The sequence below is a fragment of the Apteryx rowi genome, unplaced genomic scaffold (genome assembly GCF_003343035.1).
Source record: "Apteryx rowi isolate R43461 unplaced genomic scaffold, aptRow1 scaffold_50, whole genome shotgun sequence".
NCBI lineage: Eukaryota > Metazoa > Chordata > Aves > Apterygiformes > Apterygidae > Apteryx > Apteryx rowi.
Genome location: NW_020450761.1, coordinates 3,247,052 through 3,266,386, shown reverse-complemented (window position 1 = coordinate 3,266,386; position 19,335 = coordinate 3,247,052). Strand labels below are relative to the sequence as shown.

The 19,335-nt window shown below is 40.1% G+C and overlaps 2 protein-coding genes across 2 annotated transcripts in view; one reads left to right on the top strand and one right to left on the bottom strand.

Moving 5' to 3' along the window:
* GPLD1 (glycosylphosphatidylinositol specific phospholipase D1) overlaps nt 1-6,413 on the bottom strand; it is a 28,167-nt gene extending 21,754 nt beyond the window's left edge. Inside the window, exons 1-3 of the mRNA XM_026079840.1 lie at nt 5,554-6,413; nt 2,538-2,593; nt 1,746-1,824 (exon numbers count right to left, since the gene is read on the bottom strand). Coding sequence (XP_025935625.1) covers nt 1,746-1,824; nt 2,538-2,593; nt 5,554-5,650 — 232 coding nt within the window. The 5' untranslated portion in view covers nt 5,651-6,413. The remainder of the gene's footprint in view (nt 1-1,745; nt 1,825-2,537; nt 2,594-5,553) is intronic.
* Nucleotides 6,414-6,525: 112 nt separating this feature from the next.
* On the top strand, nt 6,526-18,667 carry ALDH5A1 (aldehyde dehydrogenase 5 family member A1). Its single transcript, XM_026079834.1, has 10 exons — nt 6,526-6,628; nt 7,019-7,102; nt 8,947-9,117; nt 9,403-9,519; nt 9,990-10,133; nt 11,021-11,164; nt 12,719-12,877; nt 14,680-14,849; nt 15,632-15,690; nt 15,878-18,667. Exons 2-10 carry the CDS (start codon nt 7,055-7,057, stop codon nt 16,081-16,083), a joined length of 1,218 nt encoding a protein of 405 aa, XP_025935619.1. The 5' UTR covers nt 6,526-6,628; nt 7,019-7,054; the 3' UTR covers nt 16,084-18,667.
* The last annotated feature ends 668 nt before the right edge of the window (nt 18,668-19,335 follow it).

Here is a 19,335-nt window from a genome sequence, read left to right as displayed (position 1 = left end):
TTTCTTCCCCATGGACTAAAGAAATTGTTAACAAATAGCCCAAATATAAAATGAGGTGAGATTAATCCCAACTTTAGTGAAGGAATGCAAGCTGGAGGCTGCAGATAGGCCCTGGTCACTGGACTGGGATAAGCCGAAGACAAAACTGTCAGAAAAGAAAGATGAGGTACATAGAAAAAGTCGTGTTAAAGGCAAGAACTGGAGAAATCCCAGGAGAACATCAGTCCTGAGAATGAGGCAAGAAAGCAGTCTGTCAGGAGACTGAAGTTTGGGACAAGATATGAGTAAAGCCAGACAGAAGATCAGGAATGGGAACCTGGTAGACAGGAGGCAAGGACTGCCAACAAATGCTAGCGCAGAGGGGCAGTCTGGAAGTGCTCTGAGCATCCCAATGTAACAACAGGTAGAGTCCCCCTTTAGTCAATCTGATGGGGTAGCCTACCGGCCAGGATATAAGCCAAGTTACCTGTAGCTGGCACAATTAACAGCGAGCATTAGCAACCTGTGACTGAGAGAAACAAGAAGTCTAGCTGCACCGTGTGATTTAAGACTCTAAGCAGAGCAGGAGATGAGAAAAGATGGGGAAAGTGTCCTTGGAAAGATAAACGAGGATTTTGCAGTTGAGGCAGAAAAAACACTGAGGTAAGTGGAGGCACAAGCATGCAAAGTGCTGAAAAACATGTAAAAGGTAAGGTAAACAGAACAAAGATCCTACGAACACTTTGAACTTAATGGGTCTGAATTTGCATGAGCCACTAAAATAACCCATCTCCTTCCATACTCTAGACTCCCAATTACTCCCAGTTACTCCCAATACTTTAGACTCCCTTTAGACTTTCAGTAAGATCTCACCAATCCATCAGCCAGGTATCCTAATATGAATCACGTGTCACTGCTTTGTTTCTGATACCTGCATATACATCATAAAGCTTATTTGGTAGAGGACAGACCGTCTTTGTCCTGTTTGCCAACTGCTCACTACCCTGATTTACCATTTTGGTAGCAAAAATCCCAGACCAAGCCCTACCTGGCTGATTATAGTCCCTGAATTGCTGGGGAAGCCAATTACAATCAAGATTTGACCTACCAGAGTTGCAAGTCAAGACGTACTCTTTACAGCTATTGCAATGGAGAGCTAATTTTGTAATACATTCTTTAGATCTGCAAGCACCATAACGAAGACTGACATTAATTTCAAACAGGAACCAGTATAAGGCAAGAGACAGCAGAGGCTGTCTCTTGTAAAAGAAAGGCTTTAAGCTGAGATGCTATTAACACTTTTTTTTTCACCAAGTCCTATTTCTTTTTTTTAATATTCTTTTATCATCTTTGTGACTGATGTGATAAAAAATAATAATTCCTAATACAGAAGTTAGCTCTGTGCTTTCTCCAGGACTTAAAAAGATCATTTTTTCTCTCAGTTTTTCCCCAGGCCACTACTCAGTAATCTGACCTAATTCAATCAGACAGCAACCTTTTATCAAATTGCCYTACATCTTAAATTTAATAGTTAAATTTACCAAAAAGCTATTTTCTAATAACATTTTATAATCTATTATTCTGTTATAAAGTTCTACAAAAGAGCTCAAAGTACTAATAAAAATGGTGAAAGTTATTTCAGGAAGGTATTTATAGCCATACTTCATTTTTTACAACATTACTGTTTTTTAACCCTACTAAATTCTATAGGATTTTCACATACCAATAAAGTTGTTATAATATTGGACTTAAAAATCTTTTCTCACCACTTTTGCAGATTGAAGGATAAAAGGCATCAGGATAAATGCTCCCAGCCTGAAATGCATCTTGGTGGTTTAGTAACAACTGGGAAAAGGAAGGATGGGGAAAAAAGGGAATCAGAATAGTATTACATGGCACAGAAACACAGTTCACTGTCAATATCAAAGGTAAAATTTTAATTCTGCCAGCAAGATACAACTATTATCTTGGTAAAATATACTATTTAAGTGTCGTCGTCGTCCCCCCMCACACACCCCAACCCTGTAAGTGAAACTAAACTAATCAGTATACACTGTAATCTGAATGACCCTTTAGGAAGGTATGATCTAACTTAGGTACTGGTGAGGTCACCTTTTGGAGGTGCTCTCCTCCAGGCTGCTAACTTTCAACCTCTGAATCATACCAACACTATTTACATCAACAAGAAAAGGGGTAAATGATATATGTAATGGACTAAATTCAAAACTTGATTGTCATTTTGTTATCTTTACTAAAGTAACCTTTTCAAAAGTCCTCCATTGATTCTTCTAATATAACTACCCAAAGAGGGTATGATTTAAGATGATGGCAAAACATGCAAGTAAAAAAAAACATGGAACCTCACACAATGTATACATGTAATTACTGAATATTTATAATACTATTCAGTAGGGATCAAATATTTTCCAGCAGAAAAGGTAAAAATCCATTCTAGGTACAAAAATTACTGAGAGTAAATAATAAAGAAAGGCAAGGAGACAGACAGAGAAACACACACAAGAAAGGTGTACACAATTAAACARAAATATGCTTCCTACCTGTCTATAATTAACATTCCCTTCAGGCTTACTGAAAAATTCCAGAGCTCTATGTGCTGAAAAACAACATATTAAAGTATTGATTTATAAGTGTTGTGGCTAGGCCTCTGTTTTGTTAGAAGCATTATCAAAAATTAGAATATACCACATCGTCATATCTAAGCCAAGTGGCACAGGCATACGAAACTTAATTTCTCCAAAAAATTTTGTACGGATTAGAGGGTATTTTTTCACATCTAAGGATCTAATACAGAAATGTTGTTTCCATGGCACATCTGGGCACTGTGGTCTCATCAGTCTCTATCTACTCTCCAGCTCCCAAACTGACCAACAAAGATGGAAGTGCCTCACAGCACAAAAAAGGGACTCTTTATGGCCAGATTTGAGCTATAGCAATGAACCAACACCGATCACACCCAGCATATACTGAGTACGTATCATAGCTGTACAGCTTTACTAGCTAACCCATGTGAATGGTATTTAAGTTTCACTGTTGCCCTAACCATTCCAAAAGGTACCTCTGGAATCAACTTGAAAGTTTAACAGTTTGATTAATATTTAACATGTATGAAAGACAACAAAAATGTGAAGTCAGCAAAGTAAATGCCACTATTTATTTACTGAATAGACAGACATTCCTACTGCCAAACTAATTACTAAGCGAGCATCAAATGAGAGAATGAAACAAACTCACTTAATCACTTTTAATGAAATCTCATTCTAATTTATGTTAAATCCCAGGGATAATCCATTAATAGTGTTCTAAAAATACATTTTTTAAAGGAACGTTGCCTCTAAAATTGCTGGGTTGAAACTACAAACGCATAAGTTATCTTCTTACCATCCCACACAAAGTTTTACTCATCACTTGAGCTATTTATAAACTAAGACTGATTTCCCTACTGAAACAACCCAGAATATGCTGAATTTAATTTGATCTATACCAAATTAATTAAGCTTGAAAAAAAAACATTCTCATTCTGGAATAAGATCTAGACAAAACTGTGCGGGTTTGAATGAACTTTCACTTCGAATTTTACCCACCGTTGTTCTAAACCATCCTTATATTGATACTTTTAAAGATAAGCTAAAGATCAATCTTGCACCAAAAAAGGAATAACTTAAAAAAAAAAAAAGAAAAAAAAAAGTCTATCGTTTCAAGACCCAATGTTTCAACACAGATCGTAGCTTCCAGCGTCTGAGATTCTCAGTTTGGCAATTTATTTTTTCCACCTCTCATCCTCCCTGACTTATTATTCATATGGGCCCAGATTCTGCAAGTTAAACCTTACAGTGAATTTTACTGATGGATCTTTACAGTTCCACTGAATCCTGCTGATCCTGAAGGGGGCCCCTGCAAGAAGAAAAGCCTGCCCACTCAAAGCTGCTCCCAAAAATGAGGCCATGGCAAGTAGGACACAACGAAGTGCTGCCAAGCACACCGAACGTGATCAACATTTTGAACAGGCAGAACTTTTAATCGCTTTGAAGTACTTTTGGGAGTATGTGCAGGACAGAATTTGGTGCTACTTTGGGGTATTTTTCCCCCTTTTTTACGATTCTTTTTTTCCTGGAGTATTCAATGTTTGGATTTGGCAATAACTTTCAATGTCTTATCATCATCAACTTTTATTTGCACACTGATAAAAGGACTGATTTTAGCAGCATCAGAACTGAACCCAGTTAATGTCATTTTCAGACAAATGAACAAAATTTGTCATAAACTGTGACTCAGTGGTTAAATATATGGACTACTCTTTAGACAACCAAGATCTTTWAATTAAATTTGTATAAGCTTTTTGTAATATGCCTCCTTGATTAGAATAAAATGGCTCCTTTGGAACAGATCTGTAAGACTTTGTTTCTCTTTGTATAGTTCTTGCAAACACACTGTATCCTGTCAAATCCTTTACTTCAAGTTTTCAGAAGTTCATATTCAATAATTAGGGTTCTGAGCTTGCAAAGATTTATGCATTTGCCTAACTTCAGGCGGTGTGACTTATCCTATTGATTTCTATGGGAGTCTTCACATATTGTTAGGAAGAGCACACGTCTGCAGGACAACGACCAGAGGTGCAACAGCCAGGGAGGCTCCGGAGTATCCGCTCCCTTGCAAAGGAACTCCATGAATCACCTCAGCTTTTACCTTGTTCAGAGTTGCATGTATTCAGTACTTAAAGCCTGAGAAGACCACCTGAATACAGATCACCTCGTATGTTTTATTTTCTGTTTGGCTGAGAAACAGACTTAGAACCAGAAAAGGAAGAACAAATAATTAAAACTATCAGTTACAATTTGTTATGAGTCAATGTTTCAGAATAATCTCATTCTGCCCAAGAGTGTTCTCACAAGAACCACTGCAGAAAACAGATTTAAAAAATAACAGATGCAAATAAGAAATTCAAAACAGAAATATTTCTCCACTGAGATGTTCACTCAGTTCTTTCCTCAATTCTCTACAGATCTAGGTTGTTTCGGCTACAGATAACAACCTACCAGAAAGAGACACAGAACAAAATTTTCATTACGTTAGTCACAGATACAAATACAGTATAATATTTTATCTACTTTATGCAGATATGACAAACAATTAACACAAACAGGGCTCTGCTTTCAACAGAGCTACCAAAAATGATTTGTGTGTTAATCTCTAGTTTATATTTAAGTAGAACAATTCAGCAATTTGCATAAAGGTAAGCATTCCCCCTATTTCTCCCACCAAACTATACTTGTGTAAGACTTGCAGACACAAACATTCAGTTACATAATGCTTGTATTTCTGAAGATGGAAAAAGAGGCAATCACACTGATCCTGCTTACAAAAACAGTGCAGCTAAGGTAGAAACTCCAAAAACAAACTCTGTATCTATCCTATGTTATTCAGCTTGTTAAAATACAAGGTGGAATGTTCATCACTAACATTATTTCTTCTTTTTTTTTTTCCAGCCAAACCTGAATTTACTTTTCCTTGCAAGCAATTCAAAACACAGGAAAACTAACTGTGAACATATCTTACCTATTTCAACATGTGTTGAAATTCCACTTGGAACACATCTTTGACAGAAATTGTACAGTGCAACCAGCAAAACAGACCAAATCTTCCAGCCAGCCATGATGCTGGTATGCTGGCTCAGGCTGATTTTTGGAAGCCTGGAGCAGCAGGACTGTGACCTTTGAAATGTGGGTTACATGTCTTCTCTTTCAAACATGTTGACACAGCAGGTAAACTACTGCGGTATTTGAAAGGCCATTCTACACCAGTGCTTATTTTTACCTCAAATGAAATAATTTATAACAAAAACAATAATCTACGGCTGTTCTCCCCTTCTGAACCCTGTAATAGTACTGCGGTTTGGGCAGTGTAATTGCCACCGTTGCACAACGGCAGCAGTATCTTTCTTAAAATACCGAGGCAAGACGGAGAAGAGCATTCCGCAGTACTTCGGCTCCCTGCGCAGGTGCTTTGCACAGCGACACTAGATGTCACAAAACAACGAGAAACAACTGCCAGAGCAGCATCAGTAGAAACACGCTAGCTGCCAAGCTGAAAACAACGCAAATTTGTAGGCTTCGGCACTCGGGAACAACAGCGCTGTGCAGCTCTTACACACACACGTTTAGGTCTGACGATCCAGACTGAAAAGAAAAAAAAAAACAAGCAATTTAGACGCCAAGGCAATCCCCGCTGCCGCCACCTGCCAGAGGAGCGCGGCGCAGCAGAGGCCCCGGCGCGGGGCGGCGCCTCCGGGGCGGCGCAGGCAGGCCGAGGCCCCGCCGCCTCCCGCCGCAGCGCAGCCATGGCGAGCGTGTTTCTCTGGCGGGCCGCCGCCCGCCGCCTCCTCCTCTCGCTCCTGCCGCCCCCGGGGCGGGCGGCGGCGCGGGGCGCCGGCTCGGCGCTGCCCGCCGCCCTGCTGCGCCGCGGCGGCCTGGTGGGCGGCCGCTGGGTGGAGGCGGCCGCCGCCTTCCCCGTGCGGGACCCGGCCAGCGGCGCCGAGCTGGGGCAAGTGGCCGACTGCGGCGTGGCCGAGGCGCGGGCGGCCGTGCGGGCCGCTCACGGAGCCGGCGCCGCCTGGAGCCGCCTCCCCGCCAAGGTGAGAGGCCGAGGAAGATGGCGGCCGGCGGGCCCTGGCGGCGCGGCGCCGTTGGGGCGGGCGCGGGGAGAGGAGGGGGGAGAGAGAGGAGGGGGGGAGCCTGCCGCGTGGGGCGGCTGCGGCCCCGGTGCCCAGCTGCTCGGAGAAGCCCCCGGGAGCCAGCGCCGGGGTGGGGAGGCGCTGGCTGCGCTCTGGCGGCCCCGAGGGCTGCGAGGGGCTAGCGGCGCGCTTCGGCGGGGCAGGGGCTGGGTGGGGGCTGCCAGCCCTCCGCGGGGGACACCCGGCCCCTCTCCGGCGAAGCCCAGGCGCGTGGTGGGTGCGCGGCGCTAGTTCAGCCTAACGTGGGCCTGGCTCCTCTTCAGACACAAGGGCACCTGTCTCTCTTTGCAGGAGAGGAGCGCGCTGCTCCGCAAATGGTACGACTTAATGATTGAGAACAAAGATGACCTGGCTAAGATAATCACAGCGGAGAATGTGAGTATAACAGGTAAAAAACACGCAGACCTCGGGGCCGCTTTGGCTCCCTTCTTTGCCGGAGGAGCAGTGGAGTGCAGAGTGCTCCCCAGCCACGCGTCTGGTTTCTGTGCGCTGCAATTGGGGCCTGCAGGGAAGGGCATCTGCCCAGTTGCCTTTCACAACTGTGAGCCCATAACTAAGCTTTGACTCTATTTATATTGCAATGCAGCAGCAGTAGTAAATGTTTTTGGAAGAAATACCTGCCCCTGCAATTCTGGTGTTGATCAGTGAAGTAATTCTGATCATCGTGTTAAGTGAAAAAATATTTCTAAACCTTTCTAAAGCCAGCAAGGTACCCAGGTAACCCAGACATTTAATTAGTATCTCTTAGCTCCAGATCCGTGAAAATTGGTAGTTCACAATGGTAACATTTATTTTTTAGAAACATAACGCACTAACATTAAAATAAAACTGAAAACTATCAAAATACTTAGCATGCATTTCACCAGTTAGACACTGTATTTTTTTAATAAAATTATTTACTTAAAAAAAGTTGAGTTTTAGTGCATGCATTGCACGTTCACTTCTGCCTACTAGGTCAATCCGTAATGTTTCAAACATCACTATTTCTTACATATGTAGAGTCCATTCTTTTGATGACAATAGGACCTAGAAACCCAGCTGAAATCAGACCCCCATTGTGCTTTGTGATGTACAGAAGTGTATGTAAGCCTAAACTGTGGTCTTAATGGCATAAATGTTTGTGTTTTTTCAGAGTTTCATTGACTTGGAAAAGATTACAGAAAAATTATATGTGTATACAAGGGGAAACTGATGCAAGTACTGTGTTTGTCCTTAAGTATGTGAAATAAAGATTGGAATAACAGATTTTTCTTTTTTGTATTGCTTGAGTTTAATGGTTAGACTTTGGTAATTTATGCCTAATCATGCTTAGCAAAGCAAAGTTACTAATCAGAGAGCTAGAAAGGATCAGCGCATATATCCAGATATGCAATAAAGATCACGAAAAAGCACAAACTTTGATGGGGATCATGGATTACCTTTCTTGAAGGCTCCTTCTTACTGCAGTTTACCTATTCCAATCTTCTAAGGAAAAAGAAGCCGTCTGACAAGTTATCATTGCTGTAATTATGATGATGTTTGTCATAGATGTTCCTTTAAACTCCTACCCTGACAAACAGAATCTGTAGTCTGGCCTCAGTGGTCTCTCTAAAACTCCTAATGTTTATGTCTAATGGGTTATGTCTACACCAGTGTTTTTGTTTGGATCAGAGTGCACTATTAAAGCAAGTATCCCAGTTGCGCTCACTTAGCTCACTTTGGTTTGCATCACAGAGCAGTCTGGGAATTCACAGACTGGGCTCCTTTTGGTTGAAGCTGTACTGGAAGATACTACAGGAACTCCTCTGTTGTTGACTTCTACCTGCTACTGGTCATCCAGTCCACTGGACCAGACCTGGAGCTAGCCCAAAGAAATACTTCCCCCCAAAAATATCCCTAACATAAGGGCATATTTTGCCCAGTTTTCTGCCTTCTTCAAAATGGGGTTTTTGAACCAGCTAACTGCAGAGTTTGTAAATAAACACATTCCACATTTGTTATTTAGGTCCCTGTCTAGTGCAGGTATAAATCCAGACACAGCAGACAGATTGACTGTACAATGACCATATATTGAAACTGTGCAACTATTGCTTGTGAAATCATATAATCCTGGAAATTGCAGCATACATGATACGGGATTATAAAGCACTCTAGAACAAAAACTCTGAAGTGACTTAAACTTGTTTTTGTTGCTTCAGTCTGCCAACTTAAAGTGTGTCTTCAATCTGATTTAATCAAAGGGAAAACCTCTGAAAGAATCACAGGGTGAAGTCCTGTATTCTGCCTCGTTTCTGGAATGGTTTGCAGAAGAAGCTCGCCGAGTTTATGGTGATGTCATTCCAGCATCTGCAACAGACAGGAGAATCCTGGTGCTGAAACAGCCAGTAGGAGTGTCAGCTATTATAACGCCGGTAAGCATAGCTGAATTTTAAAATCACATGAAGGTTTTCAGCTCAACCCACAGCACTGGGCCTCATGGCTCACCCTGCCACAGGAAACACCCACGGAAAGTTTCATTTCTGTCTTGTACTCGCTTCTTCCTGTGTTGGCAGTACTTCCTTGTAGCGTTCACTTAGGACAAAGCACGTCACGCAGGTCTGTTTAGATTATCATGTAACTGAAGAAAGTGTCAGCTATTTGTGTGGAAACAGAGGCAACATTTTCCCAAGTTTGATTGTACCTTTCTCTCATCCTAGTGGAATTTCCCCAGTGCTATGATTACCCGGAAGGTTGGTGCAGCTCTGGCAGCTGGCTGTACGGTAGTAGTGAAACCTGCAGAGGACACACCTTTATCAGCATTAGCTCTTGGAGAGGTGAGCTTTTATACTAAGCTTTACATTAGCAGTGAACTGAAGCTGAAAGTAGGAATCCACAAATGGGAAGTCAGGTGGGCTTTGAAGATAGCTGTAGCCAAGCTTGTACATGAAGAAAGGACAAGTTGGCTCAGTTGATCCAGAGGTTTTAGTTTATTACTAATCCTTGAGAGTTGCCTTGAATATGGTCAAAAGCCTCAAAATGGATCTAACCATTTAACTGCACGCGAAACATCTTTATGTCTTTTCTTTGCTTACTTTGAATCACAGCCACCTTAAACAGGAGTGAAGCCACTCTCTGACACTGTGTCATCTGTTACTAGTTGTGCTACACAGCTTGAGTTTCAGCTGACTTACAGACTGGTTTCTTCAAAGCACTAAACAAACATTACCCATTCTTCCATTACCTGTTACATGCTCTTCTTACAAAATTTACTGATAATGCAAATTCTTTGTTTCTCTCATTGCAGCTTGCAAACCAGGCTGGAATTCCAGCAGGAGTGTATAATGTTGTTCCTTGTTCCAGACAACAGACACCAGCTGTAGGGGAAGTTTTGTGCACTGATCCTTTGGTAGCCAAAATATCTTTTACGGGCTCCACTGCGACAGGAAAGGTACATAAATGCACAGAATATCCTTGAAGATTGTTACTGTGATTATACTGGAAAGGTAGAGGGAAAGTGTATTTACATATAGAGCCTTCTTCCTCTTTTCTGGCTGCAGTACACAGTTTGTCCAAATAAGTGTGTATTTCTTGAGATACTATCTATTTACTTTAGTGTCAGTACTTCGTAGAAGGATGTCTGTGTGCTGCTGGGTAATTGCCTTTTATCAAATTGTAACCTGATCAGTGCTGTGCAAGATGCTCGTGTTCCATATTACATGGTGAGAGCATACTAATAGGAATACTGAAATTGAATTTCAAATGTACTGTTTGGGAACAGCTTCTGTAATTGAGAGAAAGTGTTAGAGAAGTGAGGCCCTTGCTTTGATTGTCTCCTATCAGCCTTAGTCAATAAGCAGTCCTTTTCTTCAGCGTCCCTAATGAAATCAGTAATACTGCAGAGTGTGGCTAGAGGTGGTGGAATCCTATGGGATGGCCATAGGAGGAATGAAGAACAAGTCTGATATCAAGGCAAATTTTAGCCCCACATTCTGTCAGATCTTGGGAAAATTTCACAAGATTATTTTATTATCAAAAAAGAAATGAACAAACAAATGTGAGTGACAATATCAGTGGGTAGAAGCCTGATCTGAACTGGAGTTGATGAAAATCCTTTTCTTAACCTTTTCTTGGCCTAGTTTCATCCCAAGATTTTAATGAAGGAAATTATTCCCTGTATTTGTAATGGGAGAGAACATATGGTCTAGCATTATAGAGAAGACACAGATTAATTCGCCACAAGAGTTGGTTTTTCACTGCCTTCCATCTGTAAGTTCTGTGGTTCCATCGTTTACATCTGGGAGAGGTACAGATTTCTGTCTCCTCTGTTACCTACAGATACTGCTGAAACATGCAGCTGGCACTGTGAAGCGAGTTTCCATGGAGCTTGGAGGGCATGCTCCTTTTATAGTGTTTGATAGTGCCAATGTGGACCGTGCTGTTGCAGGAGCCCTTGCTTCTAAATATAGAAACTCAGGGCAGGTAAGAGTAACTTTTTTTCCCATGCATTTGGAGAGTGAAAAGCTGTACATAGAGTTTAAGCTTTAAATAAGCTATTTTTTAAAAAAAGGAAAGCATAAACACTTCATTGTGAAGGGAAGGGTGCTGGACTCGTATCTCTGCACTTAAGCTAGTTATCAAACAGCAAGTCTGAATAACAACATTGTAAAATCCCATATACTTTTACAATGTGTATGGCACTCAGTTATTAACACTAGCAATGAGAAGGAAAATGTTCACTAGGATCCTTCCCGTGAGTGTGAGAAGGGATGGGGCATGGATTACTTAATGAGCATTGAATTCATTTGTTGGAGAGCTAGAGCTGGGAAAAGGCATTATCTTGCTTCAGTTCTCAGGATTTAGCAGTTTCTTAAAATAGCAACTTCCAGTCTCATGATAAATGTTCCTATCTGTGAGACTTTATGCCTGATCCCAGTCATTCTTCTGCTCTGAAAGCACTCAGCAGAGTTAAGGTGATTGAAATGCCTGGAGACACACCTACCTAGATTTTCCACAGCAAAGAGTTTTAAAAAAGTAGTCAAGCTTCAAGTGTATTTTGCCTCAAATGTATTTTACTTAAAAAAAAATTTTAAGAGCACAACTTTTCAGAACAGTCAGCTGTGCGGGGCTGTATGAAGACTGTTCCAGCCTTAGGAGAATTACATCCAGGAGATGTGAACATTAAGTTGAAGAAGAACTCCAACTTTGGGGAAAAAGGAAGTTTTGGGGGGGACTGGAAGGTCATTTGGTTGGGAAAATATTTTCTAGCAGTGCTTGAATAACACAAAAAGAAAACATAAGACTAGTCTTAGAAAGAAAGAAGGGAAACAAAGTAGTGAGACTGGAAAGTGGGCAAGGACTGCTGGGTGGTCAGATACATATTGGACACCATCTAACATACAAGGCACTTCTTGTGCAGGATGTTGCATGGAAGAATAAGGAGCTCTAGAATGTCACAGGTAATGTAGTTGGATAGAAGAGGAAATGTTACTTTTGAGAGATTGTGGTAAGATAGGATGTGGTCAGAGCAAATGGGTAGCACAGATGAGTATGTTAGTAGGTCACTGAAAACACAAACAAATTCCAGGAAGAAAGAAAAGTCAAACTCAATTAATGAAGCAGTTAGAAAAAAAGACCCTCCACCACCCCTTTCAATGTGACTTGTAGTTCTGTTGGTCAGTCCAGTATTCTGTGCTTTCTAATTAGAGGATACTTTTTACTTCTTTTGGACCATCATTGATTCATATATGAGAGTCCACAGAGCTCATAAAACCTTTTCCCAGCATGAGCAACTTCTATTAGCAGTATGCGATATTTCACACACATACTGACAGCTTGTTGAAGTTGGATTTCTGAAGTGAGTGGAGTGATGAAAGAAGTAGCAAAACTTGTTAACAGCTTAGGTTGATGGAGAAGAGGCAGAGGACAGATCACTGTAGTAATACATACTGTGTCATGAAAGCCAGAATTAATTCATGAATATATGAAATACAATATAAATTACTATTTGTTTTACATTTTCATGTTTGTTTTCAGACCTGTGTTTGCACAAACCGTTTCCTGGTGCAAAAGGGGATCCATGACAAATTTGTGGAGAAGTTTGCTAAAGCCATAGAGAGCAAGCTACATGTTGGAAATGGATTTGATGCAAAAACTACCCAGGGGCCATTGATTAATGAAAAAGCAGTGGAGAAGGTACAAATAAAAGATTTCATTTTTGACAACTTAATTTCCTTTTCATGATCCATAGAGTAACTCTGGATTTATATTTAGCTTTTTCACACTTGTTTTGTTAGAATGTACTTAGTGTGGCTGGTTTTCTGGAAGCGTGTCCTCTCCTCCAAGCCCATATGTATATATACTGGAACAGATGTGGCACTTAAAGTATCATTCCCCCACACGCATTAGGGAGAAAGAGATGGTTCTGCCGGGAGAAATTGATTCTTCCTAATTATTTCTTGGCTGTTCTAAAGAGGACTATTTACTGAAACTGGATGCACTCAGAGTTGTGTTGTGATTCTGCAATCCAGAGGTACTGTGAATGAGAACTTATTTTGAAGAAAAGTGCACCTGGTTGGCAAAAGCTAAGCAGAATAATGCATTGAGGTTAGAAATACCAGAGCTCTAGATGTTGGAATCACTTGAAACCTATGCATGGTTTGGGTCTTCTGTTTTGGATGACTTGTGACTCCAGGAAACCGATTTTTTTTGGAATTGCAGTAAGTCACATCACAGAATCACAGAATGGTTGAGGTTGGAAGTGRCCTCTGGAGATCATCTAGTCCAACCTCCCTGCTCAACAGGTCACCTAGAGCACGTTGCACAGGATTGTGTCCAGGCAGGTTTTGAATATCTCCAGAGAAGGAGACTCCACAACCTCTCTGGGCAACCTGTTCCAGTGCTCTGTCACCCTCACAGTGAAGAAGTTTTTCCTCATGTTCAGATRGAASTGTCTGTGTTTCAGTTTGTGCCTGTTGCCTCGCATCCTGTCGCTGGGCACCACTGAAAAGAGTCTGGCTCCATCCTCTTGACACCCTCCCTTAAGATACTTGTACATGTTAATAAGATCTCCTCTCAGCCTTCTCAGCCACATTTTCTGTAATATTTCCTTTCACCCTTCCTAAGGTTAAAGATGATTAAATTATGTGGTTCATACTTTCTAATATGTTATGGCTTGGTTATATGCAGGCTTGGTTTCACTCCCATTCTACATGAATGCTGTCAGATTCCTTCAGTTTATAAAATATTGGAATATGTAAATATTTAGGGTTATTTGGGAAACGAGTGATTCAATATTTTGATTTCTTTCAAGTATAGGGATGTAAGAAAATGCCTTCCCTTTGTGCATCAAAAAAGTATAGCGTGTGTATGTGTGTGTCATAAACACCTACATACACACACATAAAAACTGTATATAGTCACTTAAGTGCTTTTCAGTTATTTCAAAGAATAGAATTCTAGGTAGAGATTACTACGTTAGTTTTTTCATTACTTGCTTGTCTTTGGATGAACTGTAGATACAGAGGTTCTCAGGGCCATTGACTTTGCGTGCTGTCTGTCCTTGTTAGAGCATGCGTGGAAAATGTTCTCGCCAGTGCTACCCTGAAGGTTTACTTCCATTGTCCATTTCTCTTTAAATGACAGTCACATACCTCTGTTTTCACAGTACTTGATCATGGATGTCAGGCGTACTTCTCAGTCCTGCAGAGACTTTTTTTTACATATTAGATATACTCCTTTCRTTGCAGTAGAAAAGTTGCATCTTTTATCTCTGTGGGACTGGGGCCGTACTCATAACTCATTCCTCTGAAATGATGTCTGAGTGAGAGAAATTAAAATTCAAGAGAAATTTTAAACAACATTGCAAATGGTCTTCTACAAAGTCTTCTCTTGAAAATTTTCTATTTAATACTGGGGAGTAGTGTTTCTTCAGCGTAAAATATACTGCTGTAAGTTCTTAAAAATTAGCTTTGAGATTTTTATTTTGCATACCTCAGGTAGAGAGACACATTAGTGATGCAGTTTCTCAAGGAGCATCCATTGTGACTGGAGGAAAACGACACAGCTTGGGGAAGAACTTCTTTGAGCCAACATTACTTAGTAATGTTACAACAAAAATGCTTTGCACCCAAGAGGAGACATTTGGTCCTTTAGCACCAGTTATCAAGTAAGATTATTCATTTTCCAGATTAAAAATAGCAATAGAAGATCAGTCAAAGATTATTTTATGTAAATAATATTTTAATAAGTATTAGCTGAAAGATACTTTTATAAGATCACATGGCTCTTGTAGTAGGAATGGGGTACACACATGAAAACTTACCTTGAATATCTGGTTAGTTTGTTTCTCTCTCTTGACCTAATTTTAGTATCATTGCAGCTTTTCGAAAATGATTCTTTTAAACTGCGTCAGCAGTTAAGCAAGGGACGATAGCAGCAAAATCCCCATCAATTTCATGCTTTGTGGAATGAAGTGGGAGGCAGGACTTGGTAATTTGTCATATGACTTGTTAGTCCTAAGTTTTTCTGATCAAGGATGACTTAACTTTCTAGCTTTCTTTTCCTCCTTAAAACAATCCCCACCTCCATCCACAGTGATTGAATGTGATGGGTTGCAACTGGAGGAACACGTTATCTTCTCTCATAGTTGAGAGTGTTTGTGCAGGCGGGGAAATTGGTGGGCTAACCTGTGACAGGTAAATATTTTACTAACTTACAGTGTCTAGTGAGGATGAAGACAATGCTGACTACCTAACTGCAGTTTAAATTAAGGGAAGTGGTAGAAGATCCATTGCTCCAAAACCAAAATTAAATCAGATGTTGAAAATACACTTTTGGGAAAAAATGCTCATTTTTTTATTTCTGATAAGGCCACATCTCAGCAGTAAGTCAGCAAGATGGCATTTGAACTGTAAACCTCATTTGTAATTTTTTTCGGTATATTGACAGGTTTGAGACTGAGGAAGAAGCTATTGCTATAGCGAATGCAGCCAATGTGGGTTTAGCAGGTATGCCTCTCAGACAGATGAATATATTTCTGTGGTTTTATGAACTTTAATGCTTCAGTTAGTTAAGGGGATGAGAATTTTTAATGAAATGACAGACACAATGTCAATAAGTATCTTTTCCACAGCCTTCTGCAATTGGTCCTTCTGACTTTATTTTAACTCCTGTATCTCTGTGTCTGCATGACAGGATATTTCTACTCTCAAGATCCAGCTCAGATCTGGAGAGTTGCAGAGCAGCTGGAAGTTGGAATGGTTGGCATCAATGAAGGCATAATCTCCTCAGTGGAGGGTCCTTTTGGTGGAGTAAAACAGTCTGGCTTAGGACGAGAGGGTTCAAAATATGGCATCGACGAATACCTAGAAATAAAATATGTCTGCTTTGGAGGCTTATAAAATTTTTCAAAAAGCACAATCCCCAAAAGCTTGGAAAATAGTGCTGTAGTTTAAATAAGCTTGTAGAGCCAGGAATATGTATGAATGCAGCTTTTACCCTCTGTAAAAATAAGTAATCCTGTGTGTGAATATGTGTAGAGATGTTTACTATATTCTCTGCTGCCATATATTTTTATATTTTTACATTTATACATTGTTTTTCAGTAATACGATCACCATGTCTGTTATGTCATGTAAGGAGCAGGGAAGAATACACATCTATTATTTTTGGATTACCCCTGTGTAAGCGGAAAGGACGTGGAGACTTGTGCATAATGAAAATAGATCATCGTAAGTCATGTAAAGAAGGAAATAGACCACCTTTTTCTGCTCTAATGTTTGAGTGTGTAGGATGTGGGAAGTGTTGGGGAGGGTAGTCTCCCTTTATGCAAATAATGACATTTTCTAATGTAGTTATAGAACCTTTTTTTTAGAAGCAGTGTTTTTGGTTTTGTTTTGTTAATTCGTGGGAGAACCTGATGCTCATGAAAGGTGGGGAATTGCTTTTAGCTACAGCTAGACATCCTTGCAGGCAGCCACATATCTCTGTCAGTGCATGTTAATGCTAACTGCAGAGGTGTTCAGCTTTGGGCTTCTCCTTAAAGAGCTCTAACAGCTTGGAAGTTTGGGATGAAATAGGGCCTCGGTTGGTATGTACATGAGCCCCAGCAGTCCCAGGAGAATGGCAGTGCAGTACAGAGAGGAGGAGGAGGACGGGATGCTTATTTGCAGGAATAACTTGYAGAACTGCAAGGGGGCATAAGGGCTGTTATGATAAGTCCCAAGTGGTGACATAATGATATACATAAATTCCCATCTGTGAAGTGAATATGACTGTTCTTGGGTAGAAGGAAAGTCATTGACATAAATGTTGCTCCAGGTCTGAAAAATGTTACTCTCCACTTCCAAAGAACATAAGCAGATGGTTCGGTTTCTCTGAGCTTTGTGCCTTGAATTGGGTTCATTGTCATACAGGCAAATGTCCATTAGGGAGGAAGGTTTAAAAACCCTTAAACTTGGCTACTTTGTGGGCTAATCAAGATTTAAATAAATGTGATTAGAGGTGAGATTTTTACACATCACCTCATTATTTTAACTGTCATCTTTAAAAGAGGATGTAAAGTTTCCTTAATGTGAAATAAACACATAATATATATAAATAATAAATAATGTGTTTAAACATTAATTCAATAGAAGTAAAAAGAAGCACTTTTTTTTAAAGTGCAATGTTAATTTGGTAAATAAACCAGCGTTGCAGGGGTAAAGGGGAAGATATTTTATTTCCTGTGTTGGTTAACTTCTATTTGGTGAGACTTTACCAATTAATTATTAAAAATAAATAAAAGAAGGCAGGAGAGTCTATATGCTAATGAGTGTACCCTATGAAATAGGCTACTGTAAGACAGGCAAAAAAAAGTAGTTAGGCAAAAAGGTACCACATAAATAAGACATAACTTGGCAGGGGGCAGGAAACAAGCCAGACCAGAGTTTCACAGGGTTTTTTAAAGCGCACATAAGGTAGCATTGACTGCTACTCATTGTTTCTAAATATTTTTTCTAGTTATGTTTGTGCAGCACTTGCAACCTTCTTTGTCAGTAAAATGTCTGTGTGCATCATGCCAGCTGAAGGGCAGGTAAAGGTCACTTACTGTCTTTCCAGAAATTCTTAATGCCCTACAACTGTGGCTTTAAGATAGTGAGGACTTAATACTGTTATCAGCTGCAGCACATGTGCTTGTTGTCAGGAACAAAAAAAGATAGCCTATTTCTATACTAGCTACAAGAAATTTTCTTCTAGCCAACTTATAAACTCACAGAACTGAGCACAAAGGCTGCCTGATTTGGGGAATATGATGCCATGTGGCAGCTTTAGCTGCTAATACATGTTTATTTCTTACTGGAGAGAATGAGTAGACCAAAAAAAAGTTGTAACTTGCTGCCTGGGTACCACAGTGCAGTGATGCAGGCACTTGTGTAGACTGATGGAATATCTACAACTTAAATTGCAGACTTTAATATTAAGTTACCTCATTAACTGCTGTATGACAGTACAGTCTTTAACGTAGGTGTACGTCTCGGGACAGTGCAGTCAGAGGATAAGTTCTTTAACCTGCCTCTTTATTTGTTGCAAAACTATTGATCTCGTGCATTTAACAGTGCTATTCTCAGAAGAGACACCAAGATTTTAAAATCAGTGAGTAAATGCTTACCTTTCTCCAGCACAAAATACCTTTTACTACACCTGATAACAAGCAGAAACCATAATTAATAACTTATGTAATAAACTTTAAAAATATCTTTGTCTAGATTGGATTATGGTTGGATTCTGGCATAGTTTCCTTGTGTAGATAAAGTCTACATCAGTAAGCACAGAATAATCTTAAGTTGTATTCATAGCAAAAGCTGTGATTCTTCAACAAAGGATATACTTGAATTCTTAAACTTCATTTATGTTAAGGTTATATTTGTGATAGTTCAGCAATTTCTGGATACTAAAACTGTGATTGAGAAATGTGTCAGTTAATAAATAACTTCTGTGAAAGCACTGGATTCTGTTGTTTATTACCTTATTTAATATTGAATTGATAAACTGACAGCAGCCACATTAAATTCAGTCCATTGGATTTGCAGAAAATTCTTTCATCAGCCACCTTAAGCACTAAAAAAAAGACAGTCTTCTGCACACAGGCATTCTTTAGGTGTAAGATTTTGGTTATCCCTACTACAGTCCCTTTGTTCTAAATCAAATAAATGATCAGTCTGCTTTCACATACTAGTATGATATCAGTCATTTCATATGCCAGTCTTCTATGTTGAATCAAACAACTTACCACAAGGGAAAGGCTTTGTGGACCACAGAGTACCTTGCCCTGCTTTCAGGAAATGGGCACCTGTGTAATTGTCTACCTAATTAAGATTTAAAATAGGTTTTGTTTTTATTTCCATCTAGTTAAGACAGTTTTGAACTCTTAGAAATCCTCTTCTAATTTCTAACCCAACTTATTCGTGGTCAATGTCCATCTCATTTTCTTACATCATCCTCTAAACAGCTGTCATTTGATCCTACTGTACTTGTAGAATTAGTTTGTCCTCTCAGCATAATAAAGAAACTGAGAAATAACTGTTTGCCTGATCTACTAAAGATTAAGGTTAGTGTTTTTAGTTTAAAGAGGCAGACATTCATCGCCAACCATAGTGCAGAGGCTTTTTCGG